Source organism: Athene noctua, chromosome 4 (assembly GCF_965140245.1).
Source record: "Athene noctua chromosome 4, bAthNoc1.hap1.1, whole genome shotgun sequence".
NCBI classification, from domain to species: Eukaryota; Metazoa; Chordata; class Aves; order Strigiformes; family Strigidae; genus Athene; species Athene noctua.
Genome location: NC_134040.1, coordinates 60,459,830 through 60,475,251, shown reverse-complemented (window position 1 = coordinate 60,475,251; position 15,422 = coordinate 60,459,830). Strand labels below are relative to the sequence as shown.

Genomic DNA, 15,422 nt, shown 5'->3' with positions numbered 1-15,422 from the left:
AAAGAAATACACACTTTGCAGCCTTCCCTAGGATCATCTGCTTGTCCACTTAGGTTATGAGAAACAAACTTTTTCACTTGTAGAAGGTTAAGGTACTGTTCAACATTAGAAGAGAACTCTTAACAAGCAAACAAACAAGAGAGTGAAAATCAGACCTGCCTCCAAAAGAAGAAACACCAAAATATTTAACTGCTAATTAAAAGAACTAATAGCAGATGAAGTCCAAAGTGCAATATTAGTAGCTAACAATGTTCTTGAGAACTGAGTGTTATAAAGTGATGTGTGTACTCTCTCTGCCACATTTGGGGAAGCAATGACTGTTGGGAACCTCTGGGGCATTTTTTAGGGCAGGGTTTAAAGGAATGAGTGTACGGTTTGCTGGATCAAGCACTGGCTGGATGGACAGTCCCAGAGAGTGGTGGTCAATGAAGCTAAATCTAGCTGGCAGCCGGTAACAAGTGGTGTTCCTCAGGGCTCAGTGTTGGGACCATTTCTATTCAACATCTTTATTTATGATATTGATAAGGACGTAGAGTGTATCGTCAGTAAGTTCACAGATGACACCAAGTTAAGCAGGAGTGTCGATCTGCATGAGGACAGGGAGGCTCTGCAGAGAGACTTGGATAGATTGGATCGGTGGGCCAACGTTAACGGGATGAGCTTCAACAAGGCCAAGTGCCAGGTCCTGCACTTGGGCCACAACAACCCCAGGCATGGCTACAGGCTTGGGGAGGTGTGGCTGGAGAGTGGCTGGAAGAAAAGGATCTGGGGGTTCTAATAGAAAAGCAGCTGAACATGAGCCAGCAGCGTGTCCAGGTGGCCAAGAAAGCCAACGGCATCCTGGCTTGTATTAGAAATAGTGTGACCAGCAGAAGTAGGGAGGTGATAGTGCCCCTGTACTCTGCACTGGTGAGACCACACCTGGAGTATTGTGTCCAGTTTGGGCACCTCAATACGAGAGAGATATCGAGGTGCTGGAGCGAGAGCAGAGGAGGGCAACGAAGCTGGTGAAGGGTCTGGAGAATAAATCCTGTGAGGAGAGACTGAAGGAGATGGGAGTGTTTAGTTTGAGGAGGAGAAGGCGAAGGGGAGACCTCATCACTCTCTACAGCTACCTGAAAGGACATTGTAGAGAGGTTGGTGCTGGTCTCTTCTCACAGGTAATTAGTGACAGAACAAGAGGGAATGGCTTTAAACTGCAACAGGGGAGCTTTAGACTGGACAATAGGAAAAAATGTTTCACAGAAAGAGTAGTCAGACAGTGGAATAGGCTGCCCAGGGAGGTGGTGGAGTCACCACCCCTGGATGTGTTTAAGGGTGGTTTAGATGAGATGTTGGGGGATATGGTGTAGGGCAGAACTTTGTAGACTAGGCCTGATGGTCAGACTGGAGGATCCCAAGGGTCTTTTCCAACCTGAATGATTCTGTGAATGCATTTTCACATGAAAGTGCTAATCTGCATTTGAGTCAGGTGTCAACAACCCAAAATTTTTATTACCTTGTTTTATACAGTCTGTGGAAAAACAATCACTGAACTCTGAGAGAAAAAAAAAAAAAAGAAAAAAAAAAAGAAAAAAAAAAAAAAAAAAAAGAAAAAGCAAGCATTGGTGCCTCCCTAGATACATTATAGAGCACACAGGGTTTTATTCTGTGTTGGACGGAGGCTTGAGTAAACATGTGCTTACTGCGATTGAAAAAGCTGACCAACTGGACAAATGTAATGCAAGGCTGAGCATTTCCATTACTCATTTAAATGACAGAAATGGCTCTCAAACCAACGTGCCTGGGGAAGGTGGTCTCTCAAGTAGGGGTTCTTGTAGTGACTATAGCTCCATATATAAGTAGCAAGAACATGGTAGCAGCCACTGAGGTTTTGTTGCAGGCTCTGATCCACTGCTCAGGTACCCACTCATACCCCACACCTGTAGGGGTGCACAGTCCCTCTTCTAAAGAAGAGAAGAGGGCTCAAATTCATGGGTGGAAGCTATGAAATTAAATGAGTCATTAAAACCAACTTCCCAGGGCCATTTTGAGGGCTAGAATACAATTTTGTTCTGCTAAGTCTCCAAGTGACATGTCCCTATTTTTACAAAAGCTTTTGTATAGGCAGTACTTGTAATTCTAGTCTGCTGAATTAGAGTAACAAACAAGGTTTGTTTGTCCCAACCATGTAGGACTCCCTCTTCCTTGCTGCACTGATTTTAAACTCAGGCCCACTATTGAGAAATGTTCTGACGATTATTTTTTCTCCACTATTGCCCATATTCCCATTTTCACAACATCCTAGTCTGTTCAGATACGTAGGAGTATATTGTCTCCTGATGCAAGAGGAGCAAAGCAGAGAACTGCCAGGTGCCAGTTTCTCCACAGGTTTGCCGGATATGCAAACATGAGATTTTCCAGGTAACTAGGAGCCACATGGTCCTACGTAAAAATTTATGTGGATTGACTGGTAGTGGAAAAGGAAAGATTTGAGAGTGCTGTGTTTTCATTTTTGTTCTACTGTTGTGTAGCTGTGTGAATTTTGGGCAGATTGTTTAGCTTCTCTGTTTTCTTTCCTTCTTCCACCACTCCCCCTTCCCCACCTTTCATTTGTCTGGCCAGAGACTGAAAACTCCTGGGGAAAAATGATCACTTACTATATGCTTGTGTGGTGCCTAAACAATGCAGCCACAGCTGAGACATTCTGATGCTATACTTTAGGAAATAATCATTGTCCAAGTCCCTTATCTCTGAAAAATCACTATGTTTCTTTAAAGCAGAAGTTCTCTCTCCCATGGTGCCTGTCTGCTGGGGGGTGATAATATAAGGATGAAAACTGTGAGCCATCATCAAGTGACTGAAATAATTCTTATGCATTTGTAATTCCATGTGACTGCTTTAGATTTCCCAGAGAAATACTACTGCCCTTTTGCTACCTTACCTGATCCACTACATGATATACAGGGCAAGCAGGCAATTATCCCAGCAATGAGCTATCCTGGATACTGACTGAAAATGTCAACAGAAACAAATTACACGAAAAACATGAATGTATATCCTTGCATTTGTGCAGCATTGCCTCAGGAGAAAAAATGAGGATTTGAATCCATTGGTTATTTTCCTAGTTCTCTGTTAAATGACAAGAGGTGAATAATGCAGGAAAGAAAAATCCATAGGTTAGCATTTTAACTACTTGAGACCATCAATAATAAATACAATAACTAAAAAGTAGCACTACTGAATGAATAAAATGGATTAAGGTATTAAAACCTTTAACACAGTAACTCACTTCATTCATTAAAGAGTCTCACAAGCCAGACCATCCTGTCTACTTTCTCTGGATCTGGAAAGTCAATATGGAAGATATTTTCCAGCTATGGAATGATGATCTGGGATCACAACAACAATTCATTGGAGTTATACATCCATCATGGTAACAGGAGGGACAAGCTTTTGCTGGCAGCAGCAGCAAGAACTGCAGGGACCTGTACAGAAGAGACTGTTTCCTGACAAGCCCAGAGAAAGAAAAATAGGACAATACACCTTCCCTACACAGGAAACTCTTGCCTTACTCTGGGACCTGCTGCTTCTAACCACAGATCAAGGAATGAGAGCCACTGACAAGAAAAAACTCCATGGTAAACACTCTATTTATATCAGTTTCCCATTGCATCACACAACTCACCCGGCCTGAAATTTTTGTGCTCCCACCCTGTTTTCTTTTCAGTATCTGCTAGTCCAACACAGCATTCAGCTGAAATCACAGCAAAGTTACTCATTGCTACAGTTGAGCATCTCTCCTCTGCTTCTCTGTACTACACTTCAGGTTCATTCTTTCCCCAGAGCCTCCTTGTTCCCTGAAGTTGCCCTCCTCCCACCCCACCCCACCCCTTTTCATGAGTGCATAGAGCGCTCTTCCATTGCTCTTACTTGTTGATTCTGTTGGGGATCTCACGTGAAGGCCTGCAATAAAACAAATGAAATGGGTTTGTTAGTATCTATTTCAGATATCCAGAGTCTGCACATCATACAAACTAGCAACGTACTCAGTAACCCCACAAGAAATGCTGCCCCAGAACTGACATGCTGACACTGTTTCCAAGCCCAGAAAGTCTGAGCTGTGAAAGTCTGCAGACATCCCTTGCAGATGGAAACAGAATCCAAAGACCAGCCCATACTAGGTTGTTATTCTGCTCAAGAGAAGAAAATCCTGAATTGATACATTCCTAAAAATTCCTCTTGCCAAAACCAAATAAATGCCTGGGATTGAATAGCTGGCATTTAACCGACAAATAAGTGTTTTAATAAAAGAAACTCAATGCCTAATTGAGACATGTTTTCAAGTGTCACAAAACCCTTTAAAAATGAATCTTCATTAATTATCTTGGTGCCTTTGGCTAGCAGACTGCGGAGCAGCAGGGGTAAGAAGCACTGGTAATGAAGAAGAAATGGACCTTGCAGAGCACTGTGCACAATGCTTACTGGCCCGCTACTGTCAGCCTCCCGCAGCCACTTCACAAGTTTCTAGTGCAGAACACTAACTTTTTGTTAGCTTTTTGTTAGTATGCTGCTGCTTTGGTGCGTCTAGACTGCAGCAGGCTTGGAAATTAAAGAGACTGTGAATACTTCACATTTGGAGGCTAGCCACAGACAACCACTGCTCCCACAGTGATTTTTATTATGTTGCATTAAATCCCTTCTGCGATCACTCTAAAGTCAAAGAGAGCCAGGCACCTAACTCATCCGTGTCTTTGAGAATATCCACCTGCGTGAACTGGCAGCAAAACATTTATCTGTTTGTACAAGACAGACTGTCTCTTGCCAGGGATGAGTTACTGGCACTTTGCCCTCCTGGTGAGGCCTCTCACACTGGATTACTGTGGAAAAAAATCCCTCAGGCACTATATATCCTCAGCAGCCACTCATTATTTTGAGGTATAAATCACAGTGTTTGGTCACCTTCCTCCAGGTTGGAAGGTGCCATAAAAGCTCCCCTATTGGGTCTCTTCAGGGTTCAATGCTGCCACAGCATCTGTGGGGGACGTGATACATCTGATCCTGTCCCAGAAGGATGTGAACCATCAGCACGTCCTCCGTGTCCCCAGCTGTGCCAGGCTGGGAGACCACTGAGGGAGCAGCATGGATGCAGCTGTAACTCCAGGCAGGCACTGAACTTCTGCCCTGAATGCCTGGGAGTTGCAATGCTCCTCCTCCAGACAGGGTCCCCAGGGAGTACAAATCCATTCTACAAATCCATTCTTACATCATTGCTGCACTTTCTGTGCTGTGGACTGATGTTTTGCACAAAGACAGCTCCTACCACCAGAGCTGTAACACAAGTGAAGCACATTATTCTACTGCTGTGAATGTACACTTTGAAAACAAGAATGGCTGGTCTCTTTTCTCCTCTCTACACCCAATTTAAAACATGGATCACTTGAGCCGTTGGGGTGCAAATAACCACTTTTGAAATTATATATGTGACAGAGGTTTAACTTCATTTTAATCACAAACGTGCTTGAAAAGCATGCTTAGGTTGAAAAGTCAAGTACTTAAAAAGTCAGCAGTAAGAGCTCTTCTTGAACATACTAAGTATTAGTAATGCTAAGTACTCTGAAGGTATACAGTTATCTCACCCTGACTTCCTAGGATCCGGAGAAGACTTTTTTCCTAAGCTTTTAATCATCTCAGCAATCCATCTGCAAAAAGCAATGTCACCTTGCTCAGAGAGCATCTCTGTGATGATTCATTAGGCAATGTTTATAGCATGTTTGGGCAACATTAACAACAAGAGACAAGGAAAAGCTTTTGGAAAGCTAGTAACTCACATGTCAAAGGAGGTTTAGAACGATACACAGCACAGAACGCAGCAGGACACATATCCAGCATTAAGGAAACATCCAAATAAGATATGATGGCTTGTTACCCAAATACTGCCTTTCCTTCAGCCTATAAGGAGTGGGATCCCATGGGAAAAAAAACATGTGATCACACAGCAATGGTTGAACAATCTAACTGTAAGGTCCTGTGTGTGCATATTCTTGGAGAAAGGCAGAAGACCTTGTCAAGTCTTAAAAATAGGTCACTTCTCTATGAAACATCAGATCTTGTCTCCCAAGCCTGAGGAGAGTTGAGCCTTCCTAAGAAACTCCCCTCAAGAGTATAGATATTTATACAGTTTCCCTTAACTCCTGCAAACAAAGTGAACCATCTTGGCTCAAATTAGAGAAAATAAATACATAGAAAAATCATGTCAAGCCAGAGACTGATATCCAAGTTCACCCCAAAGACTTGAGGTTTGTCAAAGCTGTGTGCAGGTGACATTAGGCTCTGTGAACAGGAAGGGTCAGGTGACCTGTGGTTCAGTACCTGAAGGCACAACCAAAAGCCATGCTGCTGTCCTGGCCAGATCCTGCCACTTCAATAAACTGAGACAGCAGAAATGATCCCAGGCAGGAAACATGACAGCAGCCCCTGCCCTTCCTTCAAGGACTGCAGGAGCCTCCTGAGCGTGTTATTTTTTAAACACTGCACACATCTACACACAATAGAACTATAAACACCTTTTCCGAAGATTTTTCACCCAAATTCTGCTAGAGCATGAAAAATTAAATAGGAAAATCTCACACCCTTCTCTCTCCCCCTGTCTCCAGTATGCAGGTAAGGCACCAGCTCACCCTCTGTTCAGAGATTGTTCAGCCCTGTCACACAAACAAAGCTGTGCTTACTGGAGCAGTTCAGCAGGTGCTTTCAGTTTGCATTTTCTAAATAACCGTGCAGTGCCCTTTTTGGTGGTGGGGTCACATGCTGCTGTTCTACAGAAAGAGAAGGACAGCAGGAAAAGCAGCATTTCACTGGCTAACATCGTTACCGTAGATGTTCTAGCTGCCTGTTCAATCACATCCTTCGGGGCTGTGAGTTAGGGGGCAGATGCTCTGCATAAATAATCTGGGAAGATTTCCAGGTTCATCATGAAAAGTGAGGTGTGCAACACTGGCTGTGCTGAGTCCTCGTTGTGCAGTAAGAAGGGCAAGGATAAAAAAATCTGGCACATGGTTTGATTTGAAAATACCTGCCTGAGTAAGTTCAGTCCTGATTAGAAGCTTGACAGATGGAGAAAGAGACCAATAACTAACCTCTCCCCACTCTGTTCTCCAACGACCGCTACCCAAGCAGCCTGGATACCCTGCAGTTCGCTGCTTCTGTTTTTTGGAGGGCAGCCACATGAAACTGTGTTCACTGGCAAAACAAATGAATAAATTTGGCTGATTACTCAGAGGAGATACCACAATATAAATCAAAGCAAAATTAAGAACTTTAAAAATCTCTCCTTGCCCTGACCATGCTATAGAACTGTAATTGTGTTAAGGAGGCTTTGCTATATTCTCCATCTCCCAGGCACTTTGATTTTTGTGTCTCTCTTTGTGAAGAAGCTGAAGATATGGTGGGTAATTTTTACCTAATATCACTATCCAAAGTTCCTACGCAGTTTGTGTACAGAAACAGTCAAACCCTCCTTGTCTTACTCATAAGATTTTTCTTAGGGAGATGCCTCCTGTGAATCAAGTGAGTAGGATTTATAATTGGAGGAGTGCAATAAAGATATCAATAGATGCAGCAGGTTGATTCATCTGACAGTTTATTATAATAGATCATTTGATCTTACCACCCTGCTGGGTGAACTTAAGCTCATACTGCTTTACGAATTTTTTGTTGTTTAGGTCACAGAATAAAAAGCTACAATACCTGCAGTTTCTCAGATGTATTTAGACTCTGACTGATCCATTAAATCTCCAATTTTTCATTAATTAAACAAAAGGAGAAAATTAAATATTAGCAAGCAATCCTCTGTGGAGGTGGAGAATGAGTAGGAATTATATTATATATGACAGCCAAAGTTAAAGAAGTGTGTCAATGGCACGCATGCAGGTTGCTCTCTTTGCTAAGAACAGTCCCTCTTGCCTTCTCTAGCCTGGGTGAGCACTACGCAACCCCTCCTCTGTGGCTGGTGGTTTCAATCTTATTTAATACAGCAATACTGTTCTCTGATGTTTCTCCAAGTTCTTTCCTAGGCTCCCCCACTCATTTCAGCTTCTCTCCAGCTCTCTGTGGCACTCCTCCCACACCCTGATCTTTTGATATGGCTGACTGGAAATCTCTCTTCAAAATGTGCCTTTTTCTTTTTCTGCAGCAAGAAAGGAAATTTTCACCAAAATGGCATTTTTTTAAAAATGGAATATGGTCTCAAAACTAAATATATTCTTTGCATTGAGGTTAGCCAGCTGAATTATTTGGTTAAGCATACCAAATAGAAACATTCTGTTTTGGATCAATTTCACATTAATTTGTCTTCCCCTGAGCTCCCACGCAGAAGCTGTGGCTTGTGTGACTTCAGCTTGCAAGATCTGCTATCCCCTATGGTCTGCAGCGGCAGCCCCATTGCACATGCCAGCCTCTGTTCTGGTGAACAAAAGGTATCCAGCCCCTACATAAGCCCCTGAATGTGAAATTTCAAAGAACTAGTAAGAAATAATCTAATGGCAGTGAGAGAGTCAGCATTTCTTCTAGTCTCAGTACAGAATGAAACAACTGGCTTCACACTTGTATTGTTTTAAAAGTTATTAGGGTGCAGCATATGGCTTTCCTTGGCCCCGAGCAATTGCACATAGGAGAAGAAATCTGTATAGAGGGAACAAAACCATTTTTTTCCTGAGGTCTTTAACATATACAGAGAATAAGGGAGCAAGTATGGTCTAAAGGTGCACCCATTTGGTATAAGCTACCTAACTCATCAGGGTGACTAATGGGATTTCTTGCATATTTAAGCTGCAAGAAAGAAGTGAGGAGCTGGTGCTGTGAAGAGACAGGAAAGGTGCAAGCACAAAAATCCTGGTGCAGGAGAAAGTGATTTTGAAATGGCAGTTTTATGGGAACTCAGAGTACTGGCGATGCCAAGCACCTAGACTGACTCCCTCTGGATAGATGGGCCTTTCTTTCTCAGCCAGGCAATTATTGTCCTGGAATCATGGGTAGTCCCCAAGCTCAAGAAGATTTATTGGTTTTACAGCACACTGAGCTGAGTAAGATGATGAGTTTCACAAACAGTCCCAAGAAAGGTTGTAAAACTTTCTGGGCAAATTTTAAATGTAAAATCTAATTGTACAAACAATGTAATAGGTACGTCATGTGATCCATAGCCAGATACATATTACAATTTAATTTTAACCTGGAGAATTTACCTGTGTGAAAGAACCTTTAATTAAAAACATCGTCATTTACTGCTTTATTGCAGTGTACTAATGGTAAGGTTTTCATACCACACGTGTCTGCCAAACGACACAAACCCCAACAGGATAATCAAGTAACTACAGCTCACAATATATGCATTATGGGGCATAGGTTTATTGAAATAATTGCAAAGAATCCTCTCTAAATCAGTGGCCTTGGATTAAAAAATGAAAAAAACCCAACTTCCTTAAAATGTTTATTATTATATCTTTTTGCATGCTTCTAAGTATTTCAGTGTACACAGAGCATGTATTATTCCACTTTTATATCCAATCCTATGAGCAAAAATCACAGTACATGTGCATGCTTATCTCCCACAAACACTATCCAGAGGTTGTAAAGAGTCTTGTATCCTTTGAGGGATGTTAAACATTAATAATAATTGGGATATGCAAACAAAGTCAGTGTCCTTATTGGATTTACACATGTGTAGCTGAAAGTAAATACTGAATGAAGTGAAGGCTTAAGAGACCTTAAAGAAAACCTGAATAAGTAGTTCTTCAAAACCGAGGAAAGTTAAGCCAGCTAGAAACATAATAAATGATCATTCATATGACCTGGCATCTACATTTCCCACGGTGTCCCTTAGTGGATAAATACACCAAAACATACCCAGAAAAACAAGAAAACTAGACTGAAGTTGGGAAGAATTAATATCTTTTTGACCTTGCATGTGACCATGTTGTACTTTGAACAATGTCTTTTAATTGGTAATATGCATTAACTTGCCCTCCAGATTTATCATCAATTGTAAAAATTATAGCTGTTTTCTCCTTTGTCTCCTTTGCTTTGGAGCCAGAGAATTTATCTTGATGACCTGCTCTGGCAGTCAAAGCTACACAATGACCACATACAGCATATGTAAAGATTGCTATTATCTTTTGTAATTTATATCCTCCTGTAATGACATTGACTATCCCAACTGAATGTTTTGAAGATCATCCGTCACTCATCATAACTTCATAGCCAGATGACATGGACACAGTATACCCTGCATGAATAAGGAGGTGGCCCTCATTCCAGGACAATGCACAACAAATGAAAAGATCCAAAATTATTTGCATCTTTTTGCCTGTTCATATAGGAAAATATAGCATATGTTTTCAAGACTTACCTGAGGTTCCAGGATCAGAAGTGGTTTTTTGTAGAAAGACTGTAGAAGAAAAAGACCATCCCTTAGTAGATGAAACATCCAAACTCTCATTTTGGGCCAATTGTGTTCCACTTGTTTGTGTAGCTGAAAATGAGACAGATGTTCAGGTAAGATACACCTGTATAAGCATTGTTTTAGATCCCGAATCTTCCCTCAGAAAAACACGCCACCATCATAGCAAAGACTTAAGGTCAGAAAGCACTAAAGGTTCTGGTAACTGCTTATCAAGCCATGAACCGTCCCTATGGAGTTGTTACTACCAGCATAGTTGAGGCATCTTTAAAGCACATCCTAGCATCAGAAACAGCCTCACATCTGTGCCAGAAGACATCCTAGAGCTCTGACTTGGGAGCCCAGAATAACTAGACAGTCTTGCACCAAAAGCAACATGAGCAGAAGAGAGAAGCTTGCTTACTGCCCTCTATCTTTAACCTTCATTTAATGAAAAAATAAAAAAGAGCAAGCTTCAGTCACAATTGTCACATAATGAGATGCTGTAAAAAGTTTTAGGGGTTGTAATTAAGCGCAGAGTTAATTATTTCATTCTGTGCTGTTAAGGCCTAGGAAATAATATACCCCTGAAAAGTAATGTATGAAAAATTAAAGCATCTTATTTCTGCTGTCACAGTCAATAGAGGATCAAGGCCATCTGTGTCACAAGATTTGCAGCCTAAGGTGAGTTCAAGATGATGGTGCAGGGCACCACCTGAGCCGGTGGAACTGAAGGTCACCAAATGACAAAAAGAATGATTTTAAGCTGTTCCAGAACAGCTGATAATTCCTAGGTCTATGCTCAAACCTCAGCATAACAACAGCCAAGACAGTGCCTACTGAATAAAATATAGGGGTGCCCAAGAGTAACCTTATACTTCCTTTCTGATATAAATCAGAGATGCAACTGAGCTGTAAACTGTTTTCAGTGCCTCTTCATATGAATTTCAGACACTGGAACTAAAACAATTTTAAGACATACTTTATTCAAACGAGTGCAACATCATACACAGGCAACATGAGAATCTCGAGGAATGTTTCATCCCATGCTTTATTCAGAAACTCTGATTACCAGTTTGTCCCCTCAAAGAACCCTTTCCTAGGAAATAAACCCAACACCTATTCACCAAAGAATAGGGATTCTACCACCACACACCTTTAACTTGTCCCTTCCCTTCCCCTCTTGTTTATTAACTGCTATACGTTGGAGAGGTAAGCTTCAAAAATCAATTACCTAAGAAAGAGTGAGCTGAAGCCACTGGAGTCAGGGGATTCATACAACTTTGGGAACTGAGAGGAGCTGGATGGCCAGGAACGGTATCTTTGAATGTCAAGGCATGGCAGGAAATTGTAGGGAAAATTATGCAAAACAGGTTTAAACACCTAACTTTCACAGGGATTCTAGTGATAAGAAGCATAATTTCACTGTCAGCTCCCCCCAGAAACCTCAGCATTGTACTCCTTCAATATACAAGCCTAATCTGCAGTAGAGATGAGTGTAAAAAGCCCCTCGGGCTCATTTTTTTACTATAATATAATACAAGGATCTGAGAACTTAAATAATTCCTGCATTCTGATCATAGAAGCCTTGAATGAATGTTTAAAAGCAAGGTTTTCCACTTTTGGTTCTTCGGACTCAATTTTTAAATGTTGAATTTTAATCCAGGATTAATTATAAAAAAAAAGCAAAAAACCTCAAAGAACCTCTCTCTCCCTTTAAGATGCATGGGCTTGTAACAGTAATAGCAACGATCTTGTGGCTCCCTTATCATCAGTTGGTAAAAGCTTGCATGAGAGAATGAAAAGTAAGGCAGAATAACAGCAAGCCTTCAAGTACAGAGACATCTGAACACAAACACACATTGTGAACACTGCAAAACAATCAGGTGTGTGTGAGAGATGGGGAAGGAGGCAGCCAGTTGCCTTGTAAGCCCAGAGAGAGCTGTTTTCCCATGGGGATCACACGTTCCAGGCATCCTATCAGTCCTGGCAGCAGCCCAGCCCCAGGCGCTCCTCTTGTGTTTGGGAACTGCAAGAACAGATTGTTCTTGGGAACATGGGCTACGCGCTGGATATGCCTCCGTGGGGGATCAGGACGGGGGGGGGATAATAGCATTTCCATTTAATTTTTTTTTAATATCAGGCTGGGTGAGATTATTCCCCTGACTTGGGTGGCACCAAGTATGACTCACACCTTTACCGAGGGTTTGGAATGAAGCTTGTTGCATTTATTCCGGCAGACTGCAGAACAGGCTCCCTGCTCCCAGTGTCAAAGGGTGAAGTAAACATGCTACAGTGCAAAAGTCTCTGTGCCCGTTTTCACCACATCCAAGATGAAAAACGCAACCCAACAAGGAAGGTTCCCTTAATTTCAGTGCCATAAGACTGAATTTTAGCATACCAATTCTCTGCTGACTTGTGGCTTTGAAGCGGCTTTGAAGCGGCTTTTAAGCAGCATCCCAGCTTTTCACCTAATACACAGCATAGGCTCTACCATCAACACATTTAGCAGATCGAATCGCTTCTGTGCCAAAAGCCTATGGGAACAGAAGCATCCATATCCAGCCACTGCTTGCGTACGCGATGGCAGCACTGACAGCACAGTACGCCTGCTAGAAATCTGCCTTTTCAGTAAATCCCATAACTCATATCTATGCAAGGTTTAATTTGATCTCAACAGGAGGAGACAGTGCAAGTCCTCACTGCAGTGCCCGTGCTCTGCGCGGGAACAGGCGGGGGCCTGCGCGGGCACATGGTGACTCAGTTCTGCCGTCCCTACTGACACATCGCTGCAGTAATTCATCACGCTCCAGCTCAGCCAGCTGCAGCAAAGATTTCTGCCTGCCTGGCAGGGGGAGGCCTGGGCTCGTGGAAAAGCAGCACAGCAGAGAAGGGTGGCTGCGGCTGCTGCTGCTGCTGCAAAAGCACTCACATCATTGGTTAATGGGTTTGTTGTCAACAGCTGATTATGAATAAAAATGGTAAAGCAGTAAAGATTGTACAATAGCTGTCCAAATGGGGATGATTGCTGCAGCAGCAGAACTCCCTGGTGGTGATGCAGCTCTCCCTGCTGAGATTTTGATAAGATAAATGACTATGTGTTAACACGTATTTGTCAAAGGGATAATCAACAACAGGCAACCTGAAGCTGCTCTGCAGAGCTGCTGTCTGAGCCTCAGGTATTTCTTTACTCTTTGTGCTCGGAAAACCCTTCATTTTCTTTAACCAGATGAAATTCGACACATATCCTCACTTGATCTTAGCATGATTTTCTACTTAACCTATGTATAATCAACATATATTTTGGAATTTCCCCACAGTACTTTAAATTTTCTTTACAGCAGGCTGTTACCTAACTAGCTTTGACATCATAAGATACTTCAGGTAAGCAGCAAATACTCTGCATATACTCTATGCACTTCAAGATAGACGTTTGTATGTGTGTTGAAACCTTACTTGACCAGTCAATGAATCAAGGAAAGACCTTCACAAGGCAGAAGGAACTGCACCCAAACCATGTTAAAATGCCAGCATGAGGGCTTTGTTAGTTGGAAGACTAAACCTTCTCCCTTAAGCTCCTATCTTTAGGATAAACACACATATAGGCCGCGCCCCTGTAATTAATAGTCCGAGAAACTGTTTGCATTAATGAATGCATTAATGAAGGCTTTGAAAAATGCCAGTGTAGCAAACTCAATGCAACTTCACTCCCATTCAGAAGAATCGAAATTGGCTAGGAAGGTAACCAGGCAGATCTCAGTTTTAATGTTTACACCCATAACTGATTGCATCTACTGTCTGCCAACTTTACATTTTCTGGTAAGCAAAAAACCCCAAGTATTTAAAAATATATGTTTTAAAACATCTCTCTGCCTAACATATCTCAGGAGTCAACTACACTCAGTGTTTACCTATAGCATGCAGTAATGACCTGAGGACAATTGAGCAATACATGTTACCATAACCCTCTTCTGGTAGTTTCACCAAAGTAAAGCTTCCTTCTTAATTACCAGTAGCTTGATAAAAAAAGTTAATCTTCTCCACTCTTTCCTTTTCTCACTTTTTAATATTTAGTATTTCATTGCACCATGATGTATCATCATCCAAGAGAGCAGCATGAGATAAATCAGAAACATAACAGCCAAAAATCCACCCTTACTTGTAATTTAATACCTTGAGCACTGACCTTGCTTGCTCCATATCCAAGGGAGGAAGAACACAATCTTTTGTTGCATTTAATTTTGTATTCCCTTTCGTAACTTCAGATGTTCTAGCATATGAAATCCCGATTGCACATGCAACTTGTTGTAGTGTGGCACCATATAAATTCTTGTTTTGGGGGCTGGACTGCACAAGTGAGGTCTCTCTGACTAAGTGTGAACTATTGGATTTGACCCCTTATATTAATAAGACAGTTAGGGAGACAAGTCTAATTGCTGTTGTCCAATATAATAAACAGGGCAGGAGGGCAAAGAGGAAGAGGTAGTACTTATGGCCTGCAGAGGAAAAGAATACTAAAGACTTTTTTAAAAAGAAAAAAAAAAGACAAAGCCTTTTGCATGATTTCACAGCGTATGGAGCACTGGGGGCTCTTCCTGAATCGATAATAAAAGGTGACAGCAGCCACAGAAATTGCAGTGGAGACAGGAAGCCCTGTCAAATCTCTGCTGTGTGAATGCACTCATTTGCTGAAGCTTTTAGCAGGAATTGAAGCAGAGAAAGTGATGGCCTCTATTACAAAATAAGAGGTGCCTCCTTTGTATCAAAAATCAGGTGTAGCAAAGGTAAATTTTGAAGTGTCATAAAGGTACTGCCAATTTCTGCCTCAGTCCCATATGGCCAGTCCAAAAAGGGGGAGAAATGAGTGCTAGTGAAAAAGAAAAAGAGAGACTAGACAACTTTAATCTCCTGTCCATTTTGAGAGCAGAAGTCTTGCTACACCTGAGCTCACTTCAGGGATCGCAACTCCCCAAGCCCTGTGCTGCTGCTGGGGATGCTGGCAGGGGTT

At 42.0% G+C, this 15,422-nt stretch overlaps 1 protein-coding gene across 1 annotated transcript in view; it reads right to left on the bottom strand.

Moving 5' to 3' along the window:
- The window catches only part of EMCN (endomucin), a 57,206-nt gene that overhangs the window by 18,988 nt on the left and 22,796 nt on the right, over window positions 1-15,422 (bottom strand). Inside the window, exons 5-6 of the mRNA XM_074903998.1 lie at window positions 10,385-10,507; window positions 3,913-3,945 (exon numbers count right to left, since the gene is read on the bottom strand). Of these exons, the coding sequence (XP_074760099.1) occupies window positions 3,913-3,945; window positions 10,385-10,507 (156 nt within the window). The remainder of the gene's footprint in view (window positions 1-3,912; window positions 3,946-10,384; window positions 10,508-15,422) is intronic.